The 12,959-nt window shown below is 38.7% G+C and overlaps 1 protein-coding gene across 4 annotated transcripts in view; it reads right to left on the reverse strand.

Moving 5' to 3' along the window:
• Nucleotides 1–12,959, reverse strand: part of CRPPA (CDP-L-ribitol pyrophosphorylase A) — a 215,580-nt gene that overhangs the window by 97,231 nt on the left and 105,390 nt on the right. For all 4 annotated transcript variants that reach the window (XM_050938694.1, XM_050938692.1, XM_050938691.1 and 1 more), the window contains exons 8-9: nucleotides 12,847–12,939; nucleotides 7,267–7,398 (exon numbers count right to left, since the gene is read on the reverse strand). In XM_050938694.1, coding sequence (XP_050794651.1) covers nucleotides 7,267–7,398; nucleotides 12,847–12,939 — 225 coding nt within the window. The remainder of the gene's footprint in view (nucleotides 1–7,266; nucleotides 7,399–12,846; nucleotides 12,940–12,959) is intronic.

The following is a 12,959-nucleotide window of genomic DNA, read 5'->3' on the forward strand; positions in this document are numbered from 1 at the left end:
ATTCTGGCCATGGTTGCACAATTAATTCAGTATCGTTGCACAGATGTCACTAAGGGCAAAGTTTGCCTTAATGTCTATTTACAAAACAGTTCTTAGGGATTTTTTACTGAAAAAAGAAGCTATTGTACCTTTGCTGCTTTTCTAAATAAGAAACTATTTTTCCCTATTAGTATAGGATATGTCTCCATCAGGGAAGGTCAGTTTTGATTAAACTCTCTTCTTCAAAAAGCACAGTTGCGGAATTCTGGATACGCTTACACCTTCTTTTAGCATCCCAACCTAGATGCCACACCACTACAGTTTTGGACACATGATTGATGCAAACCATTCTTCAGGGAAATGGGAAATTCTGCTCCCTAGTTTCAGGTCTGAGTAGAGGTCTATGCGATCTTTGTCATAAAGTGACTTTTATGGGTGGGAGCAGAGCTCCCTCTGGGCTTTCTTCCCAAACCTCGGATCTGTGACTTTCCTTGGGATAATCTATTGTCCCTTCGCTGGTACTTCTGTGAGGATGAGGCCTAAAAGTGTCTCCTGGGGGCACTTCATGACAATGGGAGGGACTGCGCAGATTTTGTGACATTATCAGTCACTACCTTGTCTAGCTTTTCTCTGAAAAGGAAGGAACCTGTATACTTGGCAAAGAATAGGACCTGCTTAGAATGAATATCCAACTTCCAGAGTCAGATCAATAGATGACATCTGGTTTCTGAGCTGGAAGCCAGGGCCCTGTCTGAGAACTTCATTGCATTCATTGAGGCATCAGCTGTGAATCCTGTTGCTAGGGAGACTTTCTTTAAAATGGAGTCAAAGTCAGGATGATCCCTGTCCTTTAGGGCTCTGGGATCTTCCAGCCAGGAAAGAGATGCCTTGCAAAGCAGGAAGCTACTACAGACACTCTGAGGGAGACAAAGGAGGACTCAGAGTCCTTCCTGAGAGTGGCCTCCACTTCTCTATCTACTGGGTCCTTAGGATAGAATTCCCCTTCTGAGGGAATGACCATATCCCTTGCTAGAAATCCTACAGTGGCATCTACCTGAGGTACCTCAGTGACAGAGGCCTTGGGTTCCTGTATCTTTATAGAATAGGTCATTTTTGTTAATGTGCTAGCCCTAATCAGGCTAGTCCCATTCGTCCCTGACCTTGTCCTCAAAGGCAGACTGCGGGGGAATTGCAGTCTCAAGGAAGGATTTTGAGGGGCAAAATTTACCCTGAGGCTTGTTCTCAAGAACTTGTTCAGGTTGGATCTGAATCGTGGACACAGCCCTTCTGCAAATGGCCTCAAATTTTTCGGGGGAAAAAAGCTCTTGTGTTTTTTCCACCCGTCCTGTTTGGATTCAGAGTCCCATAGTTCACCTTCCTCAGTGGAGGAGAAAAAAGAGGAGCCAGAGGGCTCATACCACCAAGATTTTCTGCAATTTTTCTTTCTCTTTTTCTTCCTTTTTTGATTTCTTTGCTCTTTGCAAGCTTTGCAGGTGTAGGAGCTCTGTTGTGGCTTTGAGACCCTTTGCAGCTTGCCTTCTGTAGAGCCAGAAGCCCTCAGGAAAGTCTTCTCTCTGATTCTTCCCCCACCTTGGTCCCAATTCCCATGAGGGTGGAACTCATTACCAGAGCCCTTCTGTTCAAATTGGGAAGGATGGGGGTTGTTTAAGAGCACTGAAACTTCTCCCAGACCACTAAGGACCCACTGTAAGACTTTCAGGGGAGGGATTTTTGGTCCCACAAGCCCTCCTCTTTATACCCTGGGGATTTACCCCCTGAGTTGGGTGGCTGGTGTCCTTGTCTTCAGAGCCTTTCCCTGATCTGTTCTTCCTTCTCCATTTTTTCCATGTTGGAGCCATGGCTGCTTTGATGAGTATGTGGTCCCACCCACCTGTCCCTCTCAGAGCCCTGAGACCTAAAGCAGTTAGGGTCAGCTGGCTGGGTGCAGGCTGGACACAATTCACCATCTGCTGAGCTTGGGAAGGATGCCTGACAAATGGAGCACTTCTTGTATCTGACCCGGTGCTTTCTTGATTGCTCTGCCATGCCTGTACAGGGGCAGAGGAGCTGGCAGAGAGATGCTGCAGTGGAGGCTCAAAGAGAATTGAACCATCGGGCTGCTTAAGACCGACCCAGGTAAGAAGAAAGAAGCCTGAAATAGAGAAACTGATCACCACTGCCCCCCCAAAAGGGAGAAAAATAAAGATAGAAATAAAAGAAGTAGGAACAGTGTAACTGCCAAGTGACCACAGCTGCAGAAAATGGGGAAAGCAGAACCAAAGGGAGCATGGCCAGGCTGTGAAATACCAAATCTCTGCAGAGTAGAGGGGAGCAAACCAGACATCCAGAATTGTGGGGGACACTAGGGTGCAGAAAAGAAAGACTCAGGGAACCATGTTCCTCTGTGAGGAAATGTGAAGAATTGTCTCTCCATACATCTCCCCAAATTCTACTGTGTTTCAATTCCTTGGGCTCTGAGGATTGCTGGCCATGTCGCTGTCCTACACCATGAACCTGCAGACTCCCCTAATTCCACCTCCACAAGCTCAGACCAGTGGAATCTTCTCACTATTGCCTTTTCCAGTCTCATCTATTGTTCTACAGGTTGGGAATATTTGATCCTGAATATAAAATGAACAAATTTACTAATTAACAATATGACTTATAAAAAAATCATTTCCTTGGGGGGAAAAAAGGATTAAATTAAACATTATATTGTAGATTTCAGTAAACAAGATTTAATTTGTGTTGGCCCATATTCCACAAGATTGTGTTTTGGAAAATATGTGTTTGGTAAGTAGTGAAGAAATAAATTCCATGTAATCACTCAGAACACAAACAAGAGTTATTGCTAAATGAATCTAACCTTTGTGTCAATATTATTATTTTAAAATTTCATACAAAGTTACATTGATAGACGTCACCCTTTGTTTATAAGCACATGATCTTCCTGAATGATTAACATAGTATTTAAAGTATATGGTACAAATCATTTGTACCAATTATAGAGGCCTTTAGTTTTGCTCCACTTTTCTGAGTAACTCCCTAGAAACCTTTTGTCAATAAACAATATAATGCTTTAGTAAATCAAAAAAATTCTCAGCATCACTTTATAATTAGTAAACAAAAACTATACTCAATAGCTGCAGGATACAGTCCATCCATCCAAAACCCTGGTTCAGCAGCTGTTCAACTCTCTGGGATTAAAATCAATTCAGATATTTTGTGGTTGTTATGATTTTTGCTTTTGCAGACACACATACAGCTATTCTTAACTTTAAAAGGATACACTTGGAATGCTCATGTCCCATATTTGATCCGTCTATATATAAGAAAGGGCACTCTGATATATCCTCTAACAGGAAACTATAACCTGTACTTGAAGGATGATGGTCTAATAGGTCCCTATTAGACTTATTAATTATTTTAGTGTGTACTGCGTGCCTGAACTCCTCCAAACTACATTTCAGTTGTTACATGAGTGCTTCCTGACCCAAAGATGCCAAAGTCTACTCTGGAAGAAGGATTGCTTAGATAAGAACAGGAGGAATTTAGAAAGCTTTATGACACCTGATCTCCCCCCTCTCCCATTAAAAGTGTGTTGCCACAACAAAGCAGAATGTGGTTATCTGCAAGCCACCCATATTCTGTCCCCACGACCACGTTCTCCTTAATCCAGACAGCCATAGGAACAACTACATGGGTGCAGATTCATACCATATGTGGCCCAAAATTCTCTCCACTTGTTTCCATGGCACTCAGCTACACTGCAAGAGCATATAAGGGAACTCTTCATGTGGCAATGAATTGATAATCCTGTGCTAAGCACCATGTAGCCTCTGCTGACTAAGGAAGAAGTATCAGAGGCCTGGTCTACACTACGAGTTTAAAAATTGACAAAAATCTCAAACCAACAGTCTCACCTTTCCATACTCCATATAAATACATAAAAAAATAAATACATATACCAAACCCTAAACAACCCAAGATAGGGGAAAAGATACTGATAGACACAACACAGAGGTAAGAGAAGAACCAAGTGAAGACAGATCCACAGAAGCCAAGGTAAACAATCCTTAACAATGCTTCTAGTGCTTAGAGATTTCAGCACACCACATATATCATCACACATTAATCTGATATCCTTGCTACATAAAAGGTAGAAAGGGAAGACAAGGCTAGCAGTAAAACTATCAGTAAATTTCTTGCCCCTTAATAGTTATATTTATTTAAAAATCAGTCAGAAAGAGTTTAGGAGGAGCCACAACCAACTATATGACTCTAAAAGCTGGTACATTACACTGTAATTTATAAACTTCTTAAAATGAAGATCTGCTGCTCTGTTTTGGCTCTATAGGACTCATTATAATCATTCATGTAAACGTAAGTAAAATTATTTAAAAATTCCCTTATGTTATAAGTAGTAACAGATCAGAGATATTATGTTTTATTATGTAATATAGATTGAGGGATTTTTTAATATGAGGATTAGTGATCTGAGATCTTGCTGGATCTCAAGGTCCTCAAGGAAACCATTTTGAAGCACTTGGAGGAGAGGAAAGTGATCAGAAACAATCAACATGGATTCACTAAGGGCAAGTCATACCTGACCAACCTGACTGCCTTCTATGATGAGATAACTGGCTCTGTGGATATGGGAAAAGCAGTGGATGTGATATATCTTGACTTTAGCAAAGCTTTTGATATGGTCTCCCACAGTATTCTTGCCAGCAAGTTAAAAAAGTATGCATTGGAAGAATGCACTATAAGGTGGACAGAAAGCTGGCTAGATTGTCGGGCTTAATGGGTAGATATCAATGGCTTGATGTCTAGTTGGCAGACGGTATCAAGCAGAGTACCCCAGAGGTCGGTCCTGGGGCTGGTTTTGTTTATCATCTTTATTAATGATCTGGATGCTGGGATGGATTGCACCCTCCGCAAGTTTGCAGATGACACTAAGCTGGGGGAAGAGGTAGATAGGCTGGAGGGTAGGGATAGGGTCCAGAGTGACCTAGACAAATTGGAGGATTGGGCCAAAAGAAATCTGATGAGGTTCAACAAGAACAAGTGCAGAGTCCTGCACTTAGGATGGAAGAATCCCATGCACCGCTACAGGCTGGGGACTGACTGGCTAAGCAACAGGTCTGCAGAAAAAGACTTGGGATTACAGTGGACGAGAAGCTGGATATGAGTCAGCAGTGTGGGAAGTACCAAGAAGGCTAACGGCACACTGGGTTGCATTAGTAGAAGCATTGCCAGCAGACCGTGGGAAGTGATTATTCCCCTCTATTCGGCACTCGTGAGGCCACATGCGGAGTACTGCATCCAGTTTTGGACCCCCCACTACAGAAAGGATGTGGACAAATTGGAGAGTCCAGTGGAGGGCAATGAAAATGATCAGGGGGTTGGGGCACATACTTACGAGGAGAGGCTGAAGGAACTGGGCTTGTTTAATCTGCAGAAGAGAAGAGTAAGGGGGGATTTGATAGCAGCCTTCAACTACCTGAAGGGGGGTTCCAAAGAGGATGGAGCTCAGCTGTTCTCAGTGATGGCAGATGACAGAACAAGGAGCAATGATCTCAAGTTGCAGTGGGGGAGATCTAGGTTGGATATTAGGAAACACTATTTCACTAGGAGGGGGTGAAGCACTGGAATGGGTTACCGAGGGAGGTGATGGAATCTCCATCCTTGGAGGTTTTACAGGCCCAGCTTGACAAAGCTCTGGCTGGGATAATTGAGTTGGTGTTGGTCCTGCTTTGAGCAGAGGGTTGGACTAGATGACCTCCTGAGGTCTCTTCCAACCCTAATCTTCTATGATTCTATGATCTGTTTCAGTAAGTCTATGTAAATCCTTTTCATCTTGTGAATTACAGAACTAGTACACAAAAAAGGTCTTAGAGACCTATCTTGCCTAAAGAGCCTCCACGTACAGAATGAATGATAGGGAAGTTTATAATTTCCGGGTGGAGGGGGAATCACTCAAGGCTTAAACCTAGCATTCAAATTATGCAAGTAGTATAGCTGGTTTACAACAGATGAGTCAGTGTAGACACACACACCAAAACGCAAGATTTAATCTTTGAGAGTCTGCTAAATGTCTTCAACTTTTCAGTTAAAAAAAGTAATGCACTAAGCAAAATAGTTTATGTGATTTAGTTTTTATTTGCTAGCATATGCCTTTCATATCACATTTTGAATACCTAAGTCATTTTGAAGCCCTACGTGGAAAAGGTGTTTGAAACCACTAAATTATTTTATTTGTGGTTGTATAATTTAATAAGGGCCATCTTGATTTTTCACTCCAAATTTGATTTCAAAATAACTTTTGACCTTTATCTGAGACTTTGAATTTTAAATTTCATTTTAGAAAGATTATATAATCTGAAAATATACATCTGAATAAAATACATCCCTCTACGCAGGGGTTTATAATAGAAGTTAACAGAAGGAGAATTACAGTTATTTGTAACTGTGTTCCTATAATAATACTAATAACTCTTTAAATATTAGTGACTGATTTTCAAAGATATTAAGTATCCACAACTCTCATTAAAATCAATGGGATCTTTGAGGCCTCAGCACTTTTGGAATAAAGGTTAAAATGTTATGAACTATAGTTGTGATTAGTCAGCCACATGTAACTCTAAATAATGACCATATTCCAAAAATTTAGTAAAGAATACATTTATTCCACTTCTTTAAACATCGGTTGAATATTTAATATTTGCCTCTTTTAACAGGTGGCTCTATGAAGCTATAAAGCTGCTTGCACAATGAAAACTATATATGCACTAGTGGCAAAGTAGTCTGTTTTATAAGCAGAACATATCCCCAAACAAAAAGGTTTATTTTAAGAAGCTTTTCTAAGTACAAAGATGCTGTAGATTGCCTTGGCAATCTACTGCTACTGGAGACATGGATACCGGAATGGAAAACACTTGAAAAATAAATTTTGATTACAAATAGTTTTAATATTTTTCATTTTAAAAAGCTGCAAATGCCAAGTTTTAAAAGTTAACAACAGGAAAAGAAAGGCTCAAGCATGTTCACAATTATTTATTCTTTTTTACTATTTACCATTTTTTCTCTCTAATCAAATCACTTACATTTTGCCTGTAACCAGAGGCTCTACTGAATATTGAACATGAACAGGCAAGAATCTTTTCAACAAAACTTTACCTTGTCATATTTATTTCCCTTTGATTTTTTAAAATGAAGAAGATTCCTATAATTAATCATATAGTTTACAAAAGTAGATAATTTGCAGGTATAAAGAGAATTACATACCTTATTATAATGGATGAGAAGACCATAAACCAAAATATTTTTCTTTTTCACTTCCCTTGCAAATTCCTTTATCCCAGCCAGTTCTTCCATTCCACTGCTGAAAGACATATTTTCTGAAACATTCAAATGGACCTGCAAAAGGGTGCAAAAGTAAATCATTACTACATTATATTACAAAATATATTCTGTTAGATGTCCAGTTTAAAAAAAATTGTTAGATAAACACAAAAATAATATAAGATGGAAAAGGATTTATTTTTAAATTTGTATTAATATCATGCTCCATGACTTAAATATTTAATATGAGGAAAACTTTTTCAAAATCTAGATAAACCAACAAGCCAGAAGTGAGCAGAACATAATGTGCTCTCTACATTTAAGAGTTTATAATTTAAAAAAAATCTCTAATGGCTGATCCATCTTTCATGCAATTGTTTAGTATCAATGCATTCACAAATCAAATCCTCATCTGAAGAAATCAGAGATAAGTACAGATGTTTTCCTTTAACAACTTTTAGTTTTTCAATGTGAAAATGTGGAATCCCATTCTCAAGAATATTTGCTGTGTTCGTTCTCTGTCTGGGACATTGCATTTGTAAGTTGCATTCTGTACTATGTTGCACATGAGCATTGTAAAGAGAAGTACTGTAACTAGTTCTTACATTTGACTCAGGCTTGACAACAATCCAACAATTTTGATCTTTATCTCTTCACAAAGTTTCTATTAAGCGCAGAAAACCAAGATTTAAGAAGGACATTTCTTCATATAATGTTTTTCGTATGATGCCATGGCTATGCTACTGGATAGTTAAAAAGAGTCTCATAAAACACAAAAATAAAAAGCTACTTTGCAGAAAATTAAAGTCTCTAAAATCTTAATGGGACTTTGTGTTTTTGAAATACTTTGATTTGAGATTGAGTTTTGTCATTGCCTGTCCTGCCTCACTTTCTTGAAGGAGGAAAGAGCTAGTGAGTCATGCCTTGACAACACTTGTGCCTTATATAGCACTTTTTATCAGTAGATCTCAAAGCGCTCTACAAAGGAAGTCAGTTTCATTATCTCCATTTTACAGATGGGGAAACCGAAGTACAGGGAGGTGAAGCAACTAGCCCAGGCAATGGCAGAGCCAAGAATATTACTATCCACCACTTCAAACAGATGGGCATTGGCCAGGTAGACAATCAACATGGCTTAAAGCCTGGGGAAGTTCCGTGGTGAAGTCCCAGCCAGGACTCTAACTACTAAAACTATTATTTGACACTTAATGGTCCATACCTAACAACTAACTAAAAAGGAGACAGAACAATGGGTCTGAAAGAATCGCTAATGCTCTTGCAATGCAAGACAAGGCATTCTGACCAGCTACCACAGGCGGTAAGAAGGAACTGAGAGGGCATAGGGTCGGTGGCACTCAAGGGGGCACCGCAGCCAACATTACGGATACCACTAAGACAAAAGTCTCTGATGACTGTGCGTGTGGGCACGCACACACCTAGAATGGAATCAACATAAGCAAGCACTCATAGAAGAATTTGTGCCTTTGTAAACTATTGCAGCTCCCCGTGTACCTGCCTGCTCTCAACTTTCTGTTCTGACTGGAACAATCAAGCCAACAGTCTATGGTGAGTAACTACCTCTTAACATGTCTTTAAAAATTAACACTTTTCAAACCGTGTATGCATGTCCAGCATATATGTGTGGAAATGTGCACCAGAGCACAATGTTTTGTTGTGCATGCTAAGAATGTAATTTTCAAACCACTCGCAACTTTGTTAAATATAAATAAATTCTTTTAAAAATGTAGCTGAGGCACTACTCCTTAATGACAATTTACAAACAAATTTTAAAACTTTTTGAGACTCCAGACAAGATAACGTGTAGTTAAAAGCTATATATTTTAGTCACGTTCACAAAATTCATAAGATGCGGAAGAGATTTTCTTCAAACTTACTTTTGAACTAAGAGCAAATATTGGACATTTCAGCTCCAAAGTCCCCCATTGTCCCCCCCACCACCAAAAAAAGTTGTGTGAGAGTGAAAATTGAGTTAAAATAGCAATCTTAACCACAGTATTTGATATGAGCAAAGGCTATAATGCATTAATAGTGAAAATGCAGGAAATGAATTATAACAGGTTTAAGCACCATACATTTGTCCAGTGAAACACATACCTACAAGTTTATACAGCATTTAGAGCAGCTGTGTTAGTGTGGGAATAGAGATATGAGGTCCAAAGCTGGAGCTTAGCTGTTCAGCACAGAGCTCATGTTTGGTGTAGGAGAGGTGGAAAAACTGTTGTACTGAGTTATAGCAAGCCAATTAGTGTTCATTTATGCTGGTTACAAAAGGATCCAATGGGCCAAAAAGGTACGCAGGTATCAGTATGATATAGTGACATCCTGGCCACATCTTGCTATAGTGTCAGTAAGGAGAGCAAGCGATGTAGGAGCCCCTATGCTGGCTGTACAGCACTAGAGGGTCACCCTTATACTGAAGTGATCCTCCCCTCACTAGCGAAATTAGTGGTTTGGTGCAAAGCAATGCAATGCACCAGAGAATCTGGCCCATTAACTTTTTTGATTGTAAATGTAAACACTAAAAAAAAAAAAAAATTGCAAAGTAACACAAAACAGATTCTGCCAGTGATCTGATTCTTTTTTATCAGAGAAGATGTTCTGAAATAAGTGCAGAGCGTGTGAGAACTTTCTACTTATACAAAAAGGAAATAAAAAGCTTGTCAGTGCTGAAGGAAAAACACTTAATACAGGTTTTTCTAGGTTAGATTAGAGGAAGTCTGCTGCTTCTTTTCGCCTCTCTCTTCCTGGCTCCACAGCAAGCAATGTTTACTTCTGGACTCAACAAGGGAAATGTTCATCAGTCAACCAGTATCTAAAAACACATAATGACCAAATGTGCCAACATGCTCATAATACATTTCTCAGATAAATAAATGTCAACACTTAAGGTAAGTATCCACTTTTACATCAAAAGAGCAATGTTATACTGAATAGTTTTCTAACAATTCATTCAGGCTCTATAAGTTGAACTTATTTATTTTTAAAAATAAAAAACATCAAACTGAGAGGAATTCCACTATAGTTGTCATTATTTAGGAGTACACCCAACACTGAGTAATTAAAGACTGATGAAAGAAATTTCTAGCCCCCCGTTATAACACCTGTAGTGAATTTTAGGGACCGGAAGTTTAAAGGACTTAAATAGTTCCCAGTGATTAATATGAGACAATGATTTGTTTATCTAACTCTTTATTAATTAAAAACATATTTTTCAGACCTCTTTCCATTTTCTATTTGCTCTATTTCTGAAAATAATTTGGAAGCTCCATAAACTGAGAATATGAATAAGTAGCAATAAGAATTCTAGACAAATAATTCTATACGAACCTTTTTTTTAGCTTAGCATGAGATCTATTTATTTTTAGGGCACTGCTCTACTTTTAGGAGAGACTTCATGTGCATCAAAAATATGTTTCATAAACAGGCAATTCTGTGCATCTGTTATTAAGGTTATTCCCAGGCTACCTAGGTCAGGGATATTTGGAATGTACGGGGAGAATAATTTAACAGATGAATCAGATCCCGTAGTTTAAAAACATATATATTGCTAAATAGAACATATTAAATGTATCTTATTTGTCTTAGAAGGTAGTAACAGTTTAACAATTTGGGACTGGAAGGCAGGGCAGAGAAACAGGGCTTCTGTAAAGATGGTGCTGCACTGCAGGCAGATGTCAAGATCTGTGTAGTTTGAGGGCAGAACCCTGACAGAAGTTTCCTTAGTGAGCTCTTGTAAGGAATTTGTGTTCTCTCATATTTTTCTTGAAACATTGACATGAGTCTGGTATGTTTTATTATTGCTACTATCAATCCTTAGCCCTTTCATTTTACACCCCAGACAAGAAAGAATTTAATACCCATCTGATAACAGACAACAGCCATGACATCTACTGCAAAAGTTTTTAAAGTTATAGTGTTATCTGGCTGATTGATAATTCTATAAAGATTTGCTCCTCCTTGGGCTTTATATGTAGAGAAAGTGATTAAAGCAGTTATTCAAGGGATAATGCAAACAATATTCTGCCCCAGAGGGAAAGTATTTTGTGCTACCACATAGCTGAATAGTTGGCAAGAAAGAAGAGTCTTTTATGGAGGCCCCTAAATATTGGGTGCAGCAGTGAGAAATCTGGATTTTCTCTATTACTCATAGGTAAACAGAGGAAGCCCATCTAAAACTTAAGAGGTCGATACACATGGAGGTCCCAACTGAATTTCCTCATAAATGTACATAAACAAGTAAAGACTAAATTCTAAGGTGCCAAGGATCAGCATTCAGACCAGAGCACTGTCTGCAGCGAACACTTGGGTCAGATAAGGATGTAGTACTTGTAATGTGCTATTCACTTGGAAAGTGTTTTATAAGCATTAATAAATATTCACACCTCCTCTGTTAGTTGGTAATGGATAAGTGACTTGTTCTGGGTACAGAGAAAGTGACTGTTAGGGCTGAGACTAGAACTCAGGAATTCTTGACTCCTAGCCAATGCAGTCCTCTCAGACTAGCTGAGATTCTACTGACAGTGGCTTCATGTATAACATCAACCTATATGTTGGCAAGTACCTTACTCAAAGACTAAAATAACAGTTAGTTCTGATGCACTATTGCTACCAAAAGCTTTTAGTACAATACAGCAGCATAATCCTTGGGACTGGGTAGAACTGGTAACTCCCCTTTCTCCATGCTCTCAGCAAGGCAGAAAACTAGTACAGAGAACTATGCACAGCTGTTCAGCAGAAGAAGAGGCTTACAGAGCTGCTCAGCTGCATGGAAAATTCTTGTCTCATATTTAGTGTGGATATGAATCCCTCTGCCCCTCTAGGTATAGCAGCATTCAGCCCAAACTCTGAAGATATCCTCAGCAGCAGCAGCAGCAAATGACCCATGTAACTAGAACGTAAGCCACATACAGATTGATAATATGTACACTTAGAAAGACTGATACTTAATGAAAGCTTACCCATAGTTGAATCAATTAGGTCTTAAGAGATCCAGGTAGGTAAATGACATTTTTAAATTATATTGTACATAGTTTTTCTAATTTCCTTGTAATACATGTGGCAGAAAGTGATCATAATTTTAAAACCAATAAAACCACACAACATAACTTAAAATGCCATTTACCTGACACCCGACTGACTGGTTCCACACTCTTACAGAGCTCAATGCAATCTGCAGCATCACCAGAATGAATAGGACACAATAAAGCAGTGGGAGCTAAAAATCAAATTAGGACTAGACACCATGAAACCTTAAAGAAAATATAGTACATTTTCAAGTAATGCTATACCTTTTATCTGCCTCAGATGACTCATGGCAACATTAAGTACATATTGCTGAAGTGCAATGACTTTTTATAATCTCATTTACAGTTCACCATTTAAAAATACTTAAAATCCAAGGGTGCATCAACTGAAATATTTTATAAATTATACAGATTCTAAGAAAACCATTTTATATTTGATTAGAGGTTTATTACATTCAACTTATATAAGTTAACCTACCGAAATGAGAACAACTGGATGCAAGACAGAAATTTTTGCATTTTCAAGTATATCAATTAGTTGCTGGGTTTCTTTAATGTCAGATTTTTCAGCCTAAATAAAAGCAAATTTTA

Source organism: Gopherus flavomarginatus, chromosome 2 (assembly GCF_025201925.1).
Source record: "Gopherus flavomarginatus isolate rGopFla2 chromosome 2, rGopFla2.mat.asm, whole genome shotgun sequence".
Lineage (NCBI taxonomy): Eukaryota > Metazoa > Chordata > Testudines > Testudinidae > Gopherus > Gopherus flavomarginatus.